Source organism: Cephus cinctus, unplaced genomic scaffold (genome assembly GCF_000341935.2).
Source record: "Cephus cinctus unplaced genomic scaffold, Ccin1 Ccin1_scaffold0857, whole genome shotgun sequence".
NCBI lineage: Eukaryota > Metazoa > Arthropoda > Insecta > Hymenoptera > Cephidae > Cephus > Cephus cinctus.
Window position 1 is genome coordinate 532180 of NW_014333443.1, and position 24215 is coordinate 556394.

General features: G+C 39.9%; 1 protein-coding gene across 2 annotated transcripts in view; it reads right to left on the reverse strand.

Annotated features, from left to right (window-relative positions):
• The window catches only part of LOC107270933 (E3 ubiquitin-protein ligase MIB1), a 292845-nt gene that overhangs the window by 217348 nt on the left and 51282 nt on the right, over positions 1-24215 (reverse strand). For both annotated transcript variants that reach the window (XM_015746398.2, XM_015746399.2), the window contains exon 9: positions 16207-16358. In XM_015746398.2, coding sequence (XP_015601884.1) covers positions 16207-16358 — 152 coding nt within the window. The remainder of the gene's footprint in view (positions 1-16206; positions 16359-24215) is intronic.

Genomic DNA, 24215 nt, shown 5'->3' on the forward strand with positions numbered 1-24215 from the left:
GCAAAGACGATCGGTATAGGTTGATTCGTCACTGGTTTTAAGTTCACCCGCTTGCAATTCTATTTCATAGTACTTTGGTAGTATTTACCTGAAGTATACGCGAGATAATGCTCAACGGGGTAAAGAAGACTGTGATGCGGTATCCATTGCAAGACACACTTCGCAGAATGCAACTGGACCGAGTGCATATAAAGCGTGGAAGGCAACAGGCGCCTGCACGCGGCATAAATTGAGCAGGGACATCGACTCCGATCATGACGGTGGAAATGCATCGGAGAGCGCACGGTAAATCCCAGAAATGTCCGATGCACAAGCCTGAAACGATTGCATCGTGACCGCGATGCACCAGCCGTGGGATAGTTCGACCAACTAGCAGCACCGCCTGTCCAGTTCCAGAAATTCGGATGCTGTTGTGTAGGACAGGTCATAGCCATATTTCACAGAACTTTAATTTCCCCATTTTTTCTCGATTCAAACATTTCGTTTTTCGGCGTATAATTCGCTCTATCGCAAAGACAAACATTTTTCGTATTACTTTGAATCCCGTGTTAATCGACTTTTCGTACACTGTTTATATTACTTCGGTGCATTGGACTTTTATTTTTCATATTTTTTTTTTACTATCGTTTTTTATCGATCTAAAAGTGCATCCAATCGGTTCTCTGTGTCGGGTTCAATTCTCGTTTTTAGTTTTATTTTGTTGATAGCAACTGCTGCTAGATTCACTATTATTAACGGCAGTTGAATAGGCCGGACAGCGGCAGTTAGATTTGACACCAGCGATGCGAAATATTGCAGTTCTACTTTCGGGTTCGGCCGTACGTTTTCGCGCGTGTCTATTAAAGAGATCGCGAGAAGGAGATAGGGGCAAATAAAATGGCGGGTTGCAGGTGCACACTCGCCGGGAATGGGAGAGAAAAAACACGTATGAAAAACATATCAATACACAAATAGTATTGGAAGAAAAAGGAAGCAGAGGGTGGATAGAGAAAATGAAAATACACGTACACGTATTGATGTGAAACAACACGAAGATATTTATAGGTCAGAGGCAACTCGAGTCCGAACCGATCCAATTTACCGGGAGGCACGCCCGAGAGATTTTCTCAGTCTTATGTCTCTCCCACGTGTCTAAAACTGAGTAGTGATACGTGTGCAAAGACGAAACTTTTGAAATGCGATGACGCAAAAGCAACGGCACATGTACTTGTCATTAATGGAATTCTAAAGTTGAACTATTTCATTCACGTCTGAAGAAATACGTGGCACGCTCGCTTCTGCTGTACAAATTTTATGCACTTTGTTGTTTTCATTATTTGGACAGCCTTACAGTTCAATGCATGCTGTATACTATTATTAATAAACACTGCAAATCTAAGTATGTAGCGGAGTGTGTTATTCCCTATTTTTTTTTCTACGGTAGTCACTTTTGACATACTTAGAGATGTGTCGCTTTCACGCCGAAGTAGGTGGAAATAACAAATGCACTGGACAGTGCGTAAAGAGTGACTATCATAGAAAAGATAGGGTATAACACGGTTCGCTATACACTTGGATTTATGGTGTACGTTCCTATGAACACGATCGTTGGAATCCTCAACGGCAAATGTCGACGCGACTGTCGCGTCACGCGCGACGTAATGTAAATTGTTCTTGGACAGAAAGTAGATCAAAAGAAGAGAGTAAAACAAAGAGAGCGAGAGAGAAGAAGATGGAACGAAAAAAAAGTGAGAAATTGCTGAAAATAAAAAAAAAAGAGGGTTCCGTTCATCTCTTGAAGCTTTTTCAACCTTTAAAGAAACTCGGCTTGTCGAGCTGAAAGCAATTCCGTTTAATCTAATTGTGATCGTGAAGACAGAAAGGAGGAAAAAATGAAAGAGGAGGAAGGAGGATAAAGAGAAAAGAAAAGGAAACTTTAAACAAAAAGTATCGAAAAAGGGTGAAAAAAGGTATGCACAAGGGTGCTGAAAACAACCCTTACCAATAGAAGATCGAATCTTATACGTACCTAAATATAAAATAGAATACAAATATTACTTGCGACATACAGCGAAAGCTCAATGTACATATTGATAGGGTCATGCGAAATATACGTATGTTTATCATTTTTAAAAAGAAGAGCATCTCCGAAATAAAATATATTTGTTATTTATATATAGGTATAGCTCAGTAGCTGGATTTCTGGGCGTAACCTTTACGCTATATATATATACTCGTTTTCTCCTTTTTTCGCAAGACAATATACATATATAGGGTGTATCGTAATGACTGAATACTTCAAATATCTTCAATGTATTTATAAAATGTTAATTACGAATATTTTGAAAAACATATATCTACCTTAGGCTTTCGTGCTGGATATACGATACTCTTACATTTTGATTTAATACCGCGGCAAGGAACCAAAAGAATTTATTACCCTACTGTAATTAAAATGTTTATGATGACGCATTATTGAAAATTTATACACAAAGTATAAGGATACTGAAAAAAGAATTACCTGCCTCTGAAGGGACTTGTCTTTAGTCTATTTAATTCTTGTAATTTTGAGAAATTATGTAAATTATTATACATATATCAGGACCAACAGAAATATAAGTATTAAATTCGCTTTGAAGTTTACAAAAATTCAAATAATAATAAACATGTATAAAAGTCAATCTTTGGCGATCATTTTTTATACAAAGTCATTTTTTTACGCAATCCGTTTCACGAATGAGCGTGTTCGACTAAAAGTGTAAAACTTCCACTTGTCACATATTTTTTTACAACCAGCCCATAAATCAATGAGTTATTTCACATATTGAGTTATCTCGACACACCCTGTATATACGGTCTCTGATAATACGAGAAGATATCGGAAAACCCGTTGCAAGATAGGAAATACGAATAAGATGGAAATATCAATGAAAAATAGAAGAAACACGAAGCGATTTCGCGATTTCGGCTAAAATATCGCGAGGTCTGCGCGACTAAATATAACGGTGGTAACTTAAAATAGGAATAAATAAGGATGACATTCAACTATGAGGATCTGAGATGCACTAGCGAAATAGCATCGCAAAATATTCGCATACCTCAAAATATGTATTTAACTGCACGAGTCGATTTAAAATAAAATCTTGTAGAATTTATTCGTAATACTCGTGTATGGGTATCTCTGGTAAGATCAAAATACGACGTGACGCTACAATGTATTTGCACGCGATGACGCTATAAGCGAAATGAATTTTTTTTCCTATCAAAACGAGCGGACACGAAATTTTTTAAATAGTTCCAAGGCAAAGCGCCATGGTGTGTATACAATAATAATCCCAAAGAAATCAAAAGGTGTTTCAGAGGCAAGGGGTTAATTGCGTAAAATTGCCAATGGAGTATAAGACGATTTTGCGATTGGAGACATAACGTAAGGAACCTACATAAGAGAGTCCTGGGAGTTTCTGAAGTGCTGTAAGTGATGGTAGGGTTTTCATCCCCTAGCGGAGGTAGCGGAGAATGTCTGCTAATCCTTTACAGGGAATTCAAGTGATAAATTCCGTAAATCCCTGTTCAAGCGATCCCCCCCTCTCCCGCTTGCTCATGCTCGACCCCTCGGCTCTGAGCCATCTCTACCCTTAGCATTACGGAACTACGAGCCACCCCTATTACCTTTTAAACCGGCCGAAAACCACCCCTTTCTCTTAAAGGAACCGGCGGGGACCAACTATAGTCTACCTATCTGTTTCTATACACCTGATACATAGACAGAGATATACCTATATTATGGAATGCTGATAGGGAGAGAGGGAAGGTCGCGCTTGGATCCTCCGGGGGGTGGTAGGGGAGGGGGGGGGAAGAAAAAAGAAAAGAAGGAGAAGTAAAAAGCTGCGATTACAAAGACTTTTCCCTACTCCGGACCGACTCCCTAATTCCCAATCTTTCTTTCATTCCGTTTCCTCAGTGCCCAACCCTTGCCAGTCCTTACCGAACCTTTGGCAACCCTCGAGAGGTCAACCTACTCCGCTTCACCTTGTCCAAAGCCATTCGCATTCACGTTTCCCGGTTCCGCCAATTCTTTCACGAGTGGCGGCGCTTTCTTCCGGCTACCTTTACCTACCTCCTCCGCTTCTACTTTCTTCTTTCCTTCCTTCTTTCTTTCTTGGATTAAAACTTTTGCGCTTTGCTACTTTTTCTCTTCGTCGACGATGCCGCCCGGTGGCTTTCGCGTGGATCCACCAATGCGGCCTGCCGGGCGCGCTACGTTCGCATGGACGCGTGTATACGTAACTTTGAGAAAAGCTAAGACCGTCAGGGATAAGGGTTGGTGATGGTGGAGGAAAAAAAAAAGTGGCTCACGTATACGGATCGCTAAGAACGCGAGCAAGTAGGAGCCAAAGCGGCAAAGTAATCCTCTGGGCTTCCGCTACGTTGGACAAATTTCAGTTTGAAAACGAATTTTCTCTTTTGATAGAATGCCTCATTTCATATTAAACATTCCCTCGCCTGTCCAATTCCGCTTCCGTTACGGTTCACATTCCACTCATCCAACTTCGCATTTTCGTTACTGTTCCGTTGCCACGCTCATAGCAAGCTACATCCGTGCACACATGCAGTATGACCTCGATCCTAATATGAACGCTAGACGAACACTCGAGGATTTAATGGGAAAAGTAATGTACAGGGTGTTAAATAGTCTGAATAACAGAAATTTTTTCTCGGCATAGTAAATTAATGATCACCACACTCTAACTAGAACAAGAGGCACAATTTTTCATTCGTATTAATCCTATTTAATGACACTGTATTTTGAAAGGGTCTCTATATCGCACGGAAGTACAAAATTTTTTTTTTTTTATTTAAACTCAATTTTTTTCCTAGACACTGGTCAGATCGTGACCACCGACCCTCGGCCAATCCCTGTAATTTACCTAGTAATGATACCTAATGCCGCCATTACTTGTGACTAAGTGGGCCAAGAGGTCGCACATAAAACATATTCCCTTATTACGGCCCAAGCCAGGACCGTATAGGGGTCGTCGTAGTACCAGTACTACTACTAGCACCAGCGGTAGGTAGTAGTCCACCTCAATATCCTGAAGTCACCATAGTAGCCTATATAACGGGAGGCTCGCCATAAATCGACTCAGCCCCGAATATTTCCTGGGGATATTAGATCCTTAGAGCGGGAAGAGAAGGAGAAGCCAGAGGGTGGACGATGCGATTACGTCGACAAGGATTCTGAAATTGGCCAGTGAACTTTCATCGATATACCTACGCTACGAAATTGTTAAGTCAAATATTCATTGCTACGATATAAATCATGTAGTTTTCGTGAATTAGAATAAAAAAATGATACAAGCGCTTTAGATATTGCGATATGAGCATGCGAATATACTTAGGAAGAAGAGGGGTGGTTTGGTGGGTAAGATGTAAAAATTAATTAATCTATTAAGGAATAATCCAATCCCGAGCGTCGTTATCTGGTCCACGAGGGAGAACCTTAGGCAAAGTAATTTTCCCGTATAGTTGAAAAGATCCGCGTAGACACGTCCCTGATTCTCCTCGCAGTTCATCTCCTGGATGCGCAAAGTGCCTTGTTAAATCCTCGTGAAACTTAAATTTAACTGCAGTACAGGGAGTTGTTAAGAGTCAACGTTTTATAGGCCTCTCAAGGTATCTCTAGCTCTCTACACCAAGACTATATGTATACGTACGTATGTATCCCTGTTATACATTATCCAGATTATAGGGGTACTTAAAAAATTTCATCGTCCGATAAGGATAAAAAGAAAAAACTTAATTATAATTATTAATGAAGACATTTTATGAGATCCGTACGAATCTAATGTAATTTGTATGTAACAAAAATTTAAAGAAGATAAACGGTTTTTAATGCTCGGATACTCTAATTGAAAATCGCGACTGCGTATAGGTCGATTCGAATGCAAGATACCTGTGTAAATATAAAGCATCTAAGAATTCACGTAAAATAAACAATTCGATTTGCTTGTCGTGCTTGAGCTCAGACTGGATCTAAAGGAGTAGATAGATAGAAAGAAGGGAGGATGAACAATAAAATGTAATCTCATAGAATCATCAGTTCTCCAATTGCAATTTAGCAATCGCTTACTTAATGGTCAAAGGAATCGTCTGTCCAATTGGAAAGTCTCTATCGTGCGATTTTCATTGGCCATTTATACTACCGTTACTATCAAGTCAAGAAGTAAGAATTACTATTATTCGCATTGAGCACGAGACTATAAATTAATTTATTGAAATGCCATAAGATATAATCTAAAAGTACTGAAAAGTTATAGAGAAAAATTTAATAGACTGTATTTAAAAAATTCAAATCATTTTCGACAAATTAGTTTCCTGTCAATTTATATACGTACACTCGATCCCACGTGTTCAATATGTTATTTTGACATATCGAAAACAATGAGGTCTCTGATCAAGCCACACGTATCACTGCATAAAATATTTCTTACAAAGTATGTATATGCATGGTTTCACACTAAATATTAATATTTTATCTATCTAGTACGAATTAGCATAAGACACGAATGTGAAGTTTTGTACACGAGCTTGTAGGTGAATGCATCAGTCACACGAATCTTATACACATCCTTACCAGGTAGATACGAAAGTGTTTGTAACGAATACTCAAAGAAAATGCCATCTGGCCTTTTTTTTAACAAGAGATGGTACTGTTAGCCTGCCTCAAAAATATTTTTTAATAGCTTTCCCCTTCCTTGAAAACATTTTAGATGCCTATGACGTACCTATTATAAATTCTTAACTAATTTAATAGTCATTTGCCCAAAAAATAATATTTTAAGGTGCCTCCTGACGACGCGTTACGGGGTATTCTTTGAGCATTTGTTACAAAAATATTATTATTCTATTTTAATATATATTTACATTATTTCACGAATAACCACGTGTTATTTGCTAAGGATTGCATTGCTCGCGAAATGTCAAAAAAACACATGGTATTCCTGAATCGACTATACGTGCCTGACATTTACGTATAGAAACGATCTTTTTTATACATAGCAATTCCTTTTAATTTCTCCAACCTGATATCCGGCGAGAAGTAAAAAGTTCGTAGGTACAAGGGAGACCTATATATATCTCTAAAGATGGGAGTGAAAGAGGTGTAAAAAGGGGTGACTTGGGAAGTTTCGAAGTTTAAAAATCTCTCAGACAATTCCAGAGGAAGCTTTAACTCAAAGCTCAAGTAAATCTCCAGGCACGTACCCACCACTACTACAGCTTTCTAGCGGCGATGAGATCTACCTACGTGTCCATGTCACTTGGTCTGTTCGTAGTGGTGTACAAGGGTGGTAAAGAGGGGTAGGTACGTTTCGAACGTAAAACACAGCCGGGCGCCTGAGCACTCGCAAAAGAGATGTCTCATTCCAGGTTCTTCCTTCTTAATAAATTCTCCGAGTGTAGTTAAACTAATTAGAGGTACACTCAAAGAATTTCAAAATAATATCAACGCCCTGAACCCCAAAGAAAATCGGATAAGAGTATAAGGACGTGGCGGAGGGTCGATACCCGTGACCCCAGGAGAAGTGTCTTCGGTAGAGATTAAAATAAACACTAAAATGTAGAAAAAAAAAATTACCTTCCCCAGCAAGAATATTTTGTCAACCCTACACGACGCGCACGAGCCCAGAGTTAGGATTTGTCTCTGGGAAAATCGGAAGATTTCCACTACCATATAGGATGGCGTATAGAATAGCAGGAAAAAAGTTTCGCAGCAGTTTAGCGGAGTAAAAGTCGTGCGACGAAAAAATCCCGGAGTTGCTGGAAGAATGGTGGAAGGTAGGTATGCAGGTGGGGAGGTGGAAGGAGAGGGGCTTGGGTTCCTGCAGGAACTCAGGGATAGGAAAGTTTCGACAGGACTGAAGACAAAGTAGAAGAAACAAAGGAATGCTGCTGCCTCTGTTTCTTCCCTGCTGCCGTTGCTGGTGCTGACTCCTTTTCCATGGTCCTGCACAGAATTGGAAGCAACTATCCAATTTCCGAGGAAACGAGGAATGGGGGGTAGTGGGTGGCTGGAGGACCAGAAGGCGGCTGGGAGATGGTGGAAGGTACGAGAAGGTCGGACGGAGGAGAACCTCTGTGCTTGGATGCTGGAAGGATACGAAGGGAAGATATAGAGAAGCTGGTGTAAGTAGTGTAGCCAGTGGCAATGGTGTAGGTAGCGGAGGTAGGAAATCGGATGAGACGTAGGATGAGGAGGATTCAGCTTAGCGGTCCAGCCACCCGGAAACTCTACGTTCCTGGGAAACCTTTGAAAGATTTTATAAACGCTGACGTCACTTTTTTCACCTCTCACCCCACCCCTACTAACTTTACCATCATCGGCATCACTATCATCGCCCTCCTCCCCCCCCCCGCCGCCCCTTATCGTTGAGAAACGAACTGTGTGATCAAGACACACAAAAAATTGAACCAACCCGTATCACTCTCTTTTCCTTTATCTAAAAAAAAAAAAAAGAAAAATTAAAATAAAATCATCCCTCTTTCTTCTCACGTTTCACAAGACCCCTGAGGAAAGAATGTTACCCTGTCATTTTCATATTACGGAAACGTCCATAATTCTCGCTCGTGTGGCACGAATTATTATTCGTTATCGCTATACCGAGCTGTTCAAAAGGGGGATGAAAATGAAAGAAGGAAGAAATAAGAAACAAAGAATCCCGTGAAATTCTACAAGGCAGACATAATCGTGGCTAGAATTTACGGTAGAGAGATACTGCTAATTCCTCGACTACAAACAAACAGAGCGATAAGGCAGGCAGGCAGAGCCACCCTTGAGAAGGTACAGGGAGTTTCAAGATTTCTCTGTGGCTCCCGCGTGGCGTTCGTGCCTTTCAAACAAACTATCTCGGAGACTTTCTTAGATTAGAGAGGAAGGAAGCCAGCCAGTAGAGAGGAGCCCGCGAGAGCGGAAGATGCCTGGCTGAGCTGAGAAGGGATAAAAAAAAAAAGGAGGAGAGAAAGACAGGCGCCGGTTCCTGGAGGAATGGCGGGATATAAAGGGAAGAGTACCTACTGGAATAGTACAGTGATGGTGGTAGTGAAGGTGGTAGTGAAGGTGGTAGTAAAGGTGGTACTGCCCTAGTAAGAGTACTGGTGGTAGGAGTAGATGGCGAGACTGGGATATTTATACCGTGTGAACGTGGCTGTTTGCTCCGCTAACTAACTACGTGCTCCGGCACTTTTAACTGTTTGCTGCAATGGAACTCCCTGTAATCGTGCGGATCCTTTTCTTATGTCTACGTACCTATCGTACACTGTAGCGTACATACGTATCTGCTTCGCATACGTATATCCGTATGTGCGTTGCTGTAAGAATTACGTGCGCACCACTTTATTAAAACAGTAGATAAGACAATCTCTGACTATCAGTCCACTCTAGATATGGCTAAAACCACCCCAAGATATTGAAGACTAGTTATTTTTAGCATTATTTATATTATTTGTTTCAAAATATATATATACAGATAAGGAAATCTCTAAATATTTTTAATCCACAATTGCTTTTAGATGATAGGATCAGACGCCACTATAAAGAGGCCTTCTCTTTATGAGTTACAGTGAAGTCCGTTTATAACGACGTGCAAGGAACAGGGAAATGATGTCGTATTAAACGAACGACGTAATAAGCAAAATTGAAACGTGTAACGATGTATTTATATTATAACGAAACCTAAGGGGACAAGCATAATGCAATATGCGGTCGATTATTATAAGCGGAGTCGTAATAAAAGGACTCCACTCCAACGTAAAAGAGTCCCCTAATTTTCACCATTTGTAGATTCATTATTAATTATTATTTATTTTATTTGTAGGTTAAAGTGAACGCTCGAGATAATCGTTGAACCGCTTTCGACTATTTAATAAAGTTACCACCCTTTAGGTATAGTGTCGAAGCTCGCTAAAGTGCATTAGAAATAATTAATGCATCCGCCACAGTCGCTACCCCTGCTTTAGGGATATCCCAACAAGAGTAGGATACGACCATCAGACTGTAACAAGACTGACTTAGCTAATCCCGGGCTTGCCATCCTCACGGACTGGTCCAACCTAAGGACCAAGGACGTAGCATTAGCTTCCCTAATTATTTACACCATTGACTTCCCTAGATCCGCTCCAAGTTTCAAAATGGCTCTCGATATAAAGTCCCCTAGTATCCCGTACCAGTGACCTCCTAATTAGTTTCCATTACTTAACCCTTTTCGGGACCACGACGAATACCACCCACAATTTTACACCACCAACCCGGCATTGTAATTCAACGATATAGATGACGTCAACTTTTTAATAAAAACAAACAATTTCATTTCGATCGCACAAAGAGACATTTTACCCAACAGTCTGATCGAGACTAACAATTTGCGTTAAAGCAATAGTCCTCGCTGATTGGACAGTTAAGTACAGTCTCTGCAAATAGGATAGTATATTTAAGGATTGTCTTTGAGCTTGTACGTATACGTCCGTTTCTGTTCTATGTCTGGATATATATGTGTGTGTGTGTATATATACATATATATATATAGGTGGACAGAAAGGGGCTGATGGGGATACTAGATGCAGGAGACATTAGTTCCAAGCGATTTGGCAACCGTGCGATTTAACACGAGGGCTATTATAACTCGATATAGATATAATGACGATGAAATCTGGTCTGTACGGCCAACCTCTGCTACGTCGTATTTTTATATGCTTCTATGTAATTTATATAAATATATCTACACACATATCATTACGCGCAGCCATGTATGTATCTCGTAGACGACTAACAGAAGCAGAAAGCGAATCGGACGCCATTAAAGTTTGGCTTCGAAGAACGTTTGCCAGACTGTATAATAGGTTATATATTTGTATAACATATATATATATAGCACATATATGCATATACCTGATACCCACATCGAACCTTGGAATATCGGATTGGCATTATACCTACTACCCGAAGTCATTTTAGATAACGGGCTAAAGTTTCTCGAGAGACGCCATTGGCTTGGAATTACCAAACGGGAAGCGATGAAGGAGCCATTTTCATTGCTGAGAAAATTCCAGAGAAACAAGACAGCTGAGAAGAGGAATTTATTATCTTATTATATATATATATACTTATTACCTTGTAATGTAAACTTATCGACGGAGCGAAATTCTATTTACTATTTTGGTATTTTGCCCAGTGATGGCATTCGCATCGCTATTTTTTCTCCTCGTCAATTGCAAGACAAAGTCAGCGGGTTAATCCTGTGCTCGTTCGTTTCGTTCGTCAGCCGTCAAATAAATAAGACGTGACAACTGATAGGATAGATACGTGAAATTATCATCGGCGAATTGATAAGGCGAGTCTAAGGACCTACCAGTAAATTCGATTGTGTTAATGTACATTAGGATTGCCGCATGAAACTACAATAAGGATCCATGAAATGTACTGCAACTGGAGAATCAAATTACCACCAATAATTTATATATACTGTGACGACACTTTTTAACGGTGACGCACAAATAAATGGCACCGCGAGAAATAATTAATGAAATACTAAATTATTGGGCGCCAGGTATAACCAGAGTTACACCGCTGTCTCCTAAGGACACCCTGGCCAGCTCTTATGCGGTGGGGTCCTGGGTCTGGGAGACAATAATCAAAATCTGAAAATTAGGGAGGTTCACTCTAAAAATTACTGAAAACGACAAACTATCGGAACCAAAATTCGGGGACGGATCCGATTTATTTTAAATAGAAAATATAAGAACAAGATGGTGAAATACAAATGATAATTACAGAAAACTGATCGAGATGATGCATAACACACTGGGATATTTACCCGAACGATATTATACAATAATGTTCCCGCTGGAACAACGCAACATAAAATACGATATAACAAACGGTACGGTAACGATAATAAACGGTACGATAACGATAATAAACGGTACGATATTGACTCACGCACCCATGCCGGAAGGCGGGGATCACATCCACCTCTACTCCCTCGATATTCGGCGTCACGCCACTTCTGCAACTCCTGTATGCCCTTTGCTTCTGAAGAGGCTCGCCGCTTGCTTCGCGTAGTTGAGCCACCAGGTTGTGTGCTCCGGTCTTGACGTCACCTCTCCTCGACAGCGCTACGCCAGGCCCGTAGTTGGCTCTCTCTTGGGCCCCGTCTCAATACCAATGGTGTAGAATCCTCTCGGATCCGCTTAACAACCTCAAAAACAAACGAAACGTTCCCCCCAAAGAAATAAATACAAATTCGTAAAATAAAATCAGTCCAACGCCACGCGAAACGCTCCGCAACCCATCCGGCCCCACGACGTAGCCGAATTCTCCTAATTTTGTGACGTGCATGAAAATGCCACGTCACAATACATGTATATGCAAATAATAAGTTACATTACAACCTTCACTTTTTAAGGTATTCTAAATGAAGGTGAAATAAGTTCATTTGCAAAAAAAAAAAGGAAATTACATGAGTACGTCGGTTCGCTACGTGTTTCTTTTTCTACTCGCCCCTCTCCTTTCTTCCCGTCTCGTCATCTTTTTTTTCGTTTGCCTCCCGTCCCTTCAGGTTGGCCACTTATTTCCGTTTCATTTCGCCGCGCTACGTCGACGTGCCGTATTCAAATTAAGCATTAAAATAGAAAATGTTTTCTATCCGACAATCTCAATCCTTTCTTTTTGCTCCTCGTGTTCCTTCTGCTTTTTTGCCCTTTGTCTTTCGCGCTGCTGAAGTTTCTCTTTTTAACAATTTTCCACCATTTTTCTCATCCGTTCGTTTCCTGCTATGCAGGATATGTAAATGAGTATTTTCCTGCCTTCCAGAAATCCGATATCGTTTATTCCCATTTGAAACTCGACGAATATTTACGTGAATATCGTATGGCTGCATGTAGATGACATTAATGCACGTGTAAATATAGACGTGAGAGACGTTGCTATGCGGTACTCGAAAATATGAAAACGTGAAAAATCTGTATAACTTTGTTTTTCGTTCCTCGTATAGCCGTATAGCAATGATAATCTAACGGGTGACTCTGTAACTGGTCGACTTAACAAACTATTAGAAGTAATTAGATCCGCGTCCAGTAAATTAAACGACTCGACGACGACAACGAGTGGGAACGTTTAAACGCTCTTTTATCTAGATTACCAACCTACGAGCATGAAAGAGAGGCGAACTAATTAAAGGACAACTATTCCAAAGTTTCGCGTGCACGGATGTCGAACGGAACTGACGCTCCAGGCATCCTCATCCTGTCGACCCTTGGACTTCCATTTGGGACTTTGCACAAAGAACCCTGCATACTTGTGCCTAAAATACAACGTGAGAAATTCTGTCAACTATATCAAATATTCAAATTATCTATTACTGTTTTTAAGCACTCGCGTATATTATTAAGATAAATAAGACTTAATTTCAGTCCAACGTCTGCTACAAGTTGAAGTGACTTACTTGTATTTGAAAACCATATTAAGATGGCCCTTAAAAAGCGTATCAATGTCACGATTTAATATATGAAAAGCTGTTAACGAATAATTGGCTAACAATAAATCCTGTTATAGTTCATCCATGACTGAAATTAGGTCTAGGGAACTCCTGTGCATTTAAACCTACAGAAAGTTGACCCCGCCAAAATACATAGTAGTCCCGGATAAACTATACAGCCAAAATTCAAGTTTTGGCCTCATGAGAGTCTCTGAATACGAGGAACACAACCAGCGGATATCCGGTGATGCAATTTCCTGCCTTCCTCATGCTACACTGCCAAAGTCAAGCGCTCCTCTGTAGGTTATGTCCTCGCGAATGTCTCAAACGAAACCAACACCATTTCGTTTTCATCAGCGTCCCGTGACCGGATCCGAATATAGCCTTTTCAATTTACATTTCCTAATTCAAATTTATCGCGACTAAGTTATATAATAATTCAAAATATTTGCTTGTATGGAATGGGAGGAACATACAAGTTATACACTCTGGAGAAACATACTATATACAGAGAATCGACATTTTTTATTTTTCATTTTTTTCTATATAGAAAACAGAAATATAAGTACACTCGACGTATCTATGAAAGCACTCATCATTAAGTATACAGGGTGGTCCATTATAAACCGAAAACCTGAATATCTCTTTTATTTGTGAGGATCCGAAAAAAAACCTTAAAAAATAATTCGAATGGTTTCGAAGCGCAAATACGCTGCAAAGAAATTTTGTTTTATGGGCAGTTACGATCAGGAAATGTTTTCCTTTATAAATATACTGCATCCTTCAAACAGTGTATACTTTTATCATAAATGTGAATCACATAGATTTCGTCTTTCTACGAGTAATAATGCATGTTAGTATTCACGCGCGACTTATCCCTTGTGACCCTGAAACCGAATGACTCGAATAAAATAATTTGCAACAATTCAAAATCGTCATTTTGAAAATTTGCGAATACCAATATCTTACGCATCATTGAAATTAGTCATTCTCATTATTAACTCACTTCTCATAAAAAAAATATATATATATATTTCATAAAAAAATAAATTAATACCTGCTTGATAACTCTAAAAAAATTATTTCAACAAAATAATTTTTGCATTAGATTCGCTCTTTAAAATCACTCACATCATGTTTTAAACATTTTTCTCGACTGTGCACAAAAAAAAAAAAGGATATATTCAGGCGTTCAATTTCTAATGGACCACCCTGTATATGTATATAACTACATTTTATGTTCACTTGTATCGAAGCGTACCAAGAGATAAGAGAACAGTACCGTTAGTGCACTCGTCATGTACAGTATTATTCAGTGTAAACGCACCGACCGAAAATTGTTTCTGCCATAGAAATCATACGAACAGGCTATATCTTCAGCCGGTACGTTTGGCCTGAATAACCCTGTACGTATATATATACAAAACTATATATACATATATATACATATATATACATATGTGAACCTCCTTTGATCTCTGTACGACCTGGCCCTTGCTCTCTGATTGTCACGGTGGATTTCCCACACACGAAGCATCGAAATCAATTTAATGTTGTTTCATTACGAGCACACTTATTCCTTGCACTGTGAATCATCAACTACATGTGACTATTCGCGAACACACGTGCCATGTTTACTTCGTGAGACTCTCTCTGGGAGAACTGACGAAAATTGATCCAGTAGCCGCACGCGAAATGTTCCCATTATCATGTTAAACTTTGTGTTATAAAGTTCTGAGCCTGTAGATCCTCCAGCTGGAAAACTAGCTGTCCGCCCACGTTTCAATTGACTACACTGTGACTTCCTCAGTCGAAAGAATCTTGACATCTAATACCTGCAGGAAATGCACGTAACTTGTACATACTTTTAACTCGCGACTGTGAACCTGGCAGAAGGCAGACACAGAAGAGGAGTTTGCGTTTTAGAAAGCAGACCTTGACAACGGGATCTTACAGGTACATATGTTTTTTTACATACACAAAAACATCGTTTTAAAAACCGAAGAAAAGATTTCTGAAATAATCGATTTTTGCAAAATAAAATTCAAAGATACCTATCAACCTCGAGCCGCTGTCGTTGACGACGCCTATTAATTTCCGCGTAAAGATTACGTAATATTGAGACGCAAGAAACATCTCTTCGGATTGATAAAGATAAATTAATAATAGCAAATAAAGGACAGGACGACGTTAAAAAAAAAAAAAAAAAAAAAAAAAAAAAAAAAAAAAAAAAAAAAAAAAAAAAAAAAAAAAAAAAAAAAGTAATAGAGAACAAGCTGTAACTACAGTTAGAGGATCAGCAGGTAGTATAATCCTGTAAATGCAGGCGACGCTGCGAGTCGCGTAATTATTTCTCGCAAGAAGGGATGGGGTGGACCATTATCGGGTCGACGTCGGGATCTTGAAATCGTCGTCGACGCTACCCGAAGGCTACGACGAGAGCGTCTCTAGGTTCTGGTACGTTTCCAAAGAGCCGGGTGAGGTCCTGACGTTAAATTCAAGAAGCGTCAGCGTATTCAAGCTGCGCCCCCTCCCGCCCTCTTCTCACACTCTCCCGCTCTATCTCCGTCTCACTATCTCCCTTTCTCTCTTTATTTCCGAACGCGTCTATTGCACAATAGCACTGCGTCACATCGAGGACGTCTCTAACTCGCAACACACGTGCGCGCGCACGCTCGCCCACTCGCTCGCTACTCACCTTGGGTTTCCACGAAGAGCTGCATGGTGCAGAGCATTGAAGCCATTGTTGTTCGTGCGAGTGATGTCTGCTGCATGGTCCAACAGTAGGGCCAACATGTCGTCACGTTTCTTGGAAATCGCATCGTGTAACGGAGTGTCACCCTCTGAGTCCTAGAGAGAGATAGAGAAAGAAAAAAGCTGTTAATCTATATAAAAGCATTAATAGTCCGTATAATATTTATAACCGTATAGAAAATTAATCGTATACAATATATACAGGTACAAGATATGCATAATTTTGGTAAAATCGAAAAAATCATACAACTTTATCACGAGGTCAAGCTTTCAATGCAAAAAGTGGTATTGCATAATTGGATTGCATGCAATAGCAAATAAAATTTTGTTATCAGCGATCATACCCTTTCTTTTATTTATACCCTCAATATATTAGGCTTTTAATATCTGCAATTGGTTCGAGCTAATGATAAGAATGAACGTAAATAATTGCGTCTTTATAGACACGGTAGCGTTCGTAGTACCTGCGCTGTATACTATATGCTATTACGTATATGTTCGTAGGTCCTACCCTGGTATAGGGAGGAGTCGTTACTGTTTAAAAAGCATTGTTGACCTCTTTTCCATATATTGATAGAAACTATACGCAATTAACGCATTAGTTCTCGGTGATTCCAAGGGGTATGGTTTCGAGAGAGTCATCTTTACTCTCTACTTTAATTTTAACTTTGCTTTTTCTCCTCACCTTTCACCCTATTCTTCCTCACGGCAATCCCTTCATTGATATGCCTTTGGATGAGCTTTAAGCCTCACCGCGACATCACTCGAGGAGTTTCTATTGCAGTGTTCACGGAACGAGTTCTCATGTGTACACATCCATGTGTTTAAAGCACAGGCCTGTGGTATTAGTGCCGAATAGAAAGTGCAACGCTTTGTTCGTTTATAAATTTTGAATTTATTTTTTTATCAAATATATTCCCTTTCAAGTGTTTCCCTTTCAAGCTATTACGTGCGCAACTGAAATGCTACGTGGAAAATAAATTTATTAATATCCCATAAATTTTCGCGAATGCAGCAACGATTGTTGTTAAAAAATAATTAATCCCACTCGTACCGTTCGTCGCATAGTTTCGCGAAATTTTCGTCATTATTTTTGTTCTCGTCAAATTTACATTTTATATCGCACATATGTGCATGCGTGCCCTTGCGTAATTAATCAAGGACCATTAATTATTATCCCCACGTATAGTCATACGTGTATGCATATACGAAGAGACGGCGAACACTGCTGGCGAAAAAGCGACAATAACGAAAACAAATTTACACGCCGATCGATGGCTGTGGATACAGACTCTTTCGAAAACAACGTGTCGAGTGGGAAAAAAAAGGAGCTTGATATATTGGAGGGTGAAGGATTACTCGGTTGAAGTAAAAAGTAGGGCGGACATGCTGTGCGTGGACATAGAATCGATATGGATTTCGATTGAATTTCAGAGTAAGATACTAGAATGAAAAGTGATACTTGATAGCAGAGGAAAAAAATAAAGTGTAAACGGAATCGATAGTGATGTAGAATTGAATGGACACGGCGGTACAATCAATTAATTAATCAGTGCCAATGCACTTGGCTTAACAAACAAACGGGACATTGTGCCAGTAGACCATTTCACAAAGGATCAGACGCACACTGGATACACGAGTACAGATTCTATTTACAGGAACGGCGTAGTAGCACTTGTACCGTACTGGGATGGTGTCATTACACTTCCTATTGGTAATAGAAACTATAGAGAAATTCAATGCAGAAACAGTCAGACGGATAGCAGGCAGTTTCGAATAAGATAACGAAACAGATAAATAGAAAGATAAATCTATGTAATGCTTATAATTTCCATATCGTTTATAAAGTTTTTTCCAGGCAACTCGAGTCACTTATTTGATCACAATTGTGATTACAACGTGCTCCAAGGCCGATTAAAAAAATTATATCTTACGGATAATTTGTGATTGATGTTAATTAAGAAAAATTTAATATTAAGATAACGAGTATTTCGAAATTAAAAAATAATTAGAAAAAAGAGCGAACAAAAGAATTAGTACGAGGATATTGTAAGGCCGCGAAGAAGGAGTGTAAATTTTAGGGAAGAATTTGTCGATAAAAATACCGTCGGTCGCCATGGAAAGCTAACTGCGTAAATAATGGCACATCAGGCGCAGATACTTTATGGGATCTAGTTGGAAAAATCCATTGTATAACTCCAATAACCATAAGACATAAATCCAGCCCTGTGAACACACAGGCGCACCACTCCGGGTGCACTGACACACAGAGAATGCATGGAAAAGCGCATGGGCAGATGTAAGAGTAAAAATAAAAGTGCAGTAAGGTGCATATGTAGAAAATTGCATATATAAAAAAATGTTGAGGAATCGCGCGAATGCGGGGGTATGTTTTCATGAGAAGTAAAGAGGCACATAGAAATCTGTTGTGACAATCGTATACGTACTCGTGTACGGGCGCAAACAAAACCAGTAGGAAAGGTGGAGCCAATACGCAGGCACTATACCAGAAGAGGAATTCGTACCGTTCCCGGTTCTACTATCTCGTACTATAAATGCTGGCCATGTGTCACCCTAAGGGCGTGGGGACTGTAGGGGGTCGTGGAGAAGGGTAGGAGAGCGGGAGGCTGTGAAATCGAGCTGGAATGTACTTTGCGATCCAACACGTCTTATTTATTTATGCCAGCGGCAACAGGAAGCTGCAAATATTTTCATTTACTTTTTATCTTCATTTTTTTTCCATACGACTCCCCATAACCCGTGGAAGAATTGGGACAGTTGTCACAGTCAGATTCGCATTCGTCTGCCGACGGGATCAGTTTCGCTCGATGAATTAGCAGTGGGTCGCGCAATTGCCAATGAGAAAGGAAAACAACAATAAGCATTGCTGAATCGCGCAGCTGAAGTGTGGATGGCAATCAGTGTTGATCCGTTTGGCTACGCAGACCCGGGGGGCTTGGCTTCGGGGGTTGTAAATACAAGGGATGACTGCATAGAAGAGATAGGTACACCAGCGAGTAGATAAGCCCTGGATACGATCGGCCAAGCGTCGCGAGCTGATTGCACCGCAAACATTGACCCGGCTAATTATCACCCGTAATAACACGCCCCTCGTTGCCAGACCTCTCGTCGAAGGTGACGACGAGGTAACTATCTACTAATTGGAGCTTTAAGATTTTACCAAGACTTTCCAGACGGATGCACCTGGACCTATCGCTTACATATTCCTTATTAAAACCAGTGACTGCTATTAGTGAACTAATGAATGGATGAAAAAATATAATACAAATTTAAAAAATAAAAAAAACATGCTATTCTTAAAGGTGACAGTAATAATAATAATTTTTTAGTATATTGTGATGCTAGTATATGGACAAAATAGTTAATTCAGAATAGTTTCAAATTTTCGAGAAAAAAAAAATGGGCCCGTTCAATTTTTAACAAGGTATTCGTACAATCGTGGATTTCAAGGTGCTATCGGAGGAGTTCTCTGAAAAACATGTTGAACTGGCGGTTCCAGAGGGTAAAATAGAATCCTACGACGTAATGTCTGAGGAAATAGTGGAATCCAGTCCAGACAAACCCCGTACTTGATTGCAACCTTCCGCTTTCCCAGTTTCTACTTTTGAAGAAGCAAGCGGAAGCCTTTGCACCGTTTCACGGGTGTTCCACATTCCGGTTCTGGTTTTGATGCTGGTTCAGGTGGCTGATGCTGGTAGCGCTACATCTCAGCGATACCGCACAAAGGAAAGACACAGCTTCCAGTATGCGGGTCGTATACCAAGTCTACGTTTCTGCAAGGGATGCTTGCTTACCCAACACTCCCGGCAAGTAGTATAAGAACTGGAGTTGCCCAACTCGTTACGAACTTCATACCGAATTTAAGAATGATAATTCGACCTGATCAAAGTAAACGAAAAACGAAACTAAGAAAAATATGATTATGGCATGGAACAAAAAAGGAATATTGGAACAGCGTATTCGCGATGTATATTTATGGGTGCTTGTTGGGAGAAACGTATTCTGTACCAATTGAATCCCATACAAAATCGTGAATCAATAATGAAAAAAAAAAATGTACGTTCGGTCGCTTTGCCAAAAATGGCAAAGTAACGAAATCAGCATTGAAAGTAGCAACGTAAAAAAGACCTTCCGACTAACGTGTATTCGTGAAGGGTTGGACAATTTATTCGCGAGCTGCCAATAAAATCGATACCTCCACCCTGACACTCCCCGAGCCCATGATCCTCTGCCACAGCGACGATCACCACCCGTGTCGAGATCGACATTAATCGCGCGATCAAAAGTCCATTCTTTCTCGCTTGCTTGCACCGTTCTTGATTTCATGATATTTTTTTTTTCAGTAAATTTTTTTATTCCGCAGTGCGACTAAAGAATGATGGAAAAATGAAGGGTTTGAAACGAGAATAGAAAAAGCAGCAGGGAGAATCGCGTTAATGGCGAAACAATACTGAATGCCTTTTTCCCTTTTCCCGATAGCACGTAAAATTTCGCTCTCTGCATACATTCGAGAGCGCGCATCCTTTTTGGAATCCGCTATTTTTCTTTGTACTGAATTATGTAAACGGGAATTTTATCGGTACCGGGGGTTTCGATTTAAATACCGTGCTTTTTTATTACTCCCTACATTTTTAAATTCATCCGTCGTAAAAATGTGAACGTGATTAATTTCAAAAAGTGTATGTATACATATACATGTATATACATACGCATATATATATATATATATTGTGACGTTATTTTATACCGTCACAAGACTCGGGAAGAGTAACTCGCGTGTTTCAATGGCGGGACGCAGTTCCGTCCCTTTTTTTGGCAACCCAGCACGATACCGGCTAAGAACTCCAGGCTCATAGACTAGCTATCGAACCTTAAGCTAATTCCAAATTGTACCTTATTTCATAAATCGCGAATACGACACCGTACCGAGTCATCACGAAATAACAAGCCACCAAAGGAGGACTTGCCAGATCTACGCCAAGGAACGTGGAGAGCTGTTGCCGATACCTGACGACTCCACCCTGGATGGACCCTGCCCGAAGTAGAGTACGGAGGGCCAATTACAAAGTACAGCGCCATGGACTACACCTCACCTCTCGCTACGTATCGCCGGTATGTCTAGCCAGACTTGTATCGGCTAGTACCGAAGACGAGAAAGTCCCGAGTTGCATATAAAAATAGTTTGAAAAAAAGCCAAGAAAAATATATATACAGCTAAAAGATTTCTTGTGTGACTCAGAAAGAAAATATCTATAAAAAGAAATAAAACGAAAATTCAAAAACGGAAATCCTAAGGTAACACCCTTTAGGCCAAATTCACTGTTGTGAAAAAGTGTTCTATGGTAACACTTGAACAGCCACGATGAAGTCTAAAGTATCCAAAAAAGACAAATTTCGGACACCATTTCATCCAGGTAAAATTTGTCCAGGCGTGAGCGAATTCGAACAATGCGGTCAAAGGGACGAATAAAACGAAGGAAAGAAGAGAAATTCTACAGAAAACGGCAAAAGGGGAAAACAAAAATGTAAAATCTAAGTTAAACGACGCTTAACAATATTTCAAAAAGATCACTTGCTATGTACGTACTACCTTGAAAAAGTTCCGAAAAAGAGGTCAAAGTCGAGCTATGACTTTTTCATTTCCTAAGTACTTTCTGAAGACCACTCCCGTGTACATAATTACGTCACAAGGTATCATAAAACAAAAATAAACTATGGTACGCAAATGAGTGGTATCCGCTATAAGAATTTTATACGACAAAAATTATTTGGGCCGACCACTCACATGCATGCATGCAATGACCACAAATATGTACATTTACCATAGGTATATCCATATAAGCGGCTCTATACGTGGGTATGCAAAGTTTATGGATTGCGACGGGTACTCGGATAGTGTCGAGAGAACCACCCAACTAAAACCACCATTACCACCATAATCACTATTACGCAAAACGCCCATGGTTTTAGGTGTCACGGTTGGTAAACGTGAAGAATCATCAAAGCATACGTATACGTATAATCGTACTGCTACGTACCGTGACTATATATAGTAAACGCGTGACACATGGTAAACGCATCACTATGTTTCACATGTGCTGGTTCGTTACGTTTAGTCCTGGTATCGATGATTAGTCCGCATAATTTATGTGGCACATTAAGCCGTAAGGCCGCTAATTAATATGAATTACGAAATTTACTAGAATTTTCCCTAGGAGCCATGACGCGTCACGTGGTTTGTCCTGTTCGTATTTATTTATATATTTTTCTCTCTCTACTTTCAAGCCATTGCTATAAATATTGCGTGGGAAAATTCATGGTAAATTTCGGGCGGACCAATTAAACTATTAATCGATACCTTGAATGACATGTTACATCAAAGAGTTTCAAGTGCAACGTAGCTAATAGGGTCGTGACGTTGAAGAGAAATCATTAAAGTTTAATCAACAATGAATTTATCGTGAAATATATTGAAAACTGATTTATTCCCTTTGAGAGGTGCGTGTGCTTTGGTACACTCCCGTTTGCATTTTTTTGACATATAGGTTAGGCCTGGTATTTCATATATCTGTTTTCATATATATCTGTTAATATGTAGGTCTACGTCTGATATACGTCATGTCTAAGAGGGATCACTTCCGAGTTTTATTTGCACAGTTAATGGCACTCACATTTTCCCAAAGGACTTTTCCCTATTGACTCCCTGTACCCTTCGTCCCCGTAAGTACGAAGCCTCGTCTTTTTAGAGGGTCGTGGAGGTTTAATATACTTTTTTTTAAGATTCCTTTAAGGTTCGATAGCATCGACATAAAGATTTTAAGGGTGTATTCAATTTCCAAAATCAAAAGATACTTTGCATTCGCCCTTAACGGGTTTCACTAAGATCATCATATCCGTCTACTCCAAAATATAAAGAAAAATACGAGTTCTTAGAGAGAAAAAAATATCCGTCTAACATACACGGAATATGCATGCCTCCAGAATAAGTCAGTCCACATCTCGAGCGAGAGAGTGGGTCCATGTGCATTTTGCATCTGCACTTCATCCACAGGTGCATTTCCTAAGCGCGCCATTGGAATTTGCATGTGCATTTCGTAGTTAACCATCCCTGGAGACCGTTTAGACTATATAAGATAAAATTCAATTTACCCTCGCGGTGGCTTAAGAGGGTTGGCACTCGTGTTAGCCAACCAATATGGCCGACGGTCTGTAACAATAACTTCCGTAAAAGCTGAGCTTCGACTACCTTTATTCCTTCGCCACCACTTATTGCTTATTGCGTTTGGTATTAACCTTATCGTAACACTCGACGCTATGTTGCCAATTGCACTTTTACGGAAACGTAGCTTATATTTATCTACGTGTGGCGGTGAGATATTAGGGGTTGAAGGAAAGAGCAAAAAAGGCTTCTAGAAATTTCGGGAAATTCTCTAAGAAAATGGTAACTATTATGGACCCCTGGTAGAAAGATAGGGGAAGTATTAATCGAAGGAAAGAGAAAATGGCGAAGAAAAGACAAGAATTGATTTGTTACATGGCGTAAAGCAACTGTCACTGTCAATTAGTTTGTCCAGCTGTCATTTAGCAGCCGCAGAATCGTCATCCATCAAAGGGTCTGTCATCATCCCCCAGAGAAGAGATCAAATCGTTACCATCATGCACAGAGTGAAAAACATGGACCCCAGATATACATTGCTAAGACTATACGCGGATTTACGAGGGAAAAATTGTGTCTACACGCTGGACCATAACTTAGAGAGATTTGACGGGAGAAATAAAAGCAAACGTAACAGCGTGGAAAATCAAAGCGAGGGGAAAGGAAAAAATGTCTAACAAGAGAATCGAAATACGAAATGATTTTGAGTAAAGAAAAGAAAAGACAGAGCGCGCAGATACTTTATCTCCTTTTCACGACAGAGATTGTATCATCAA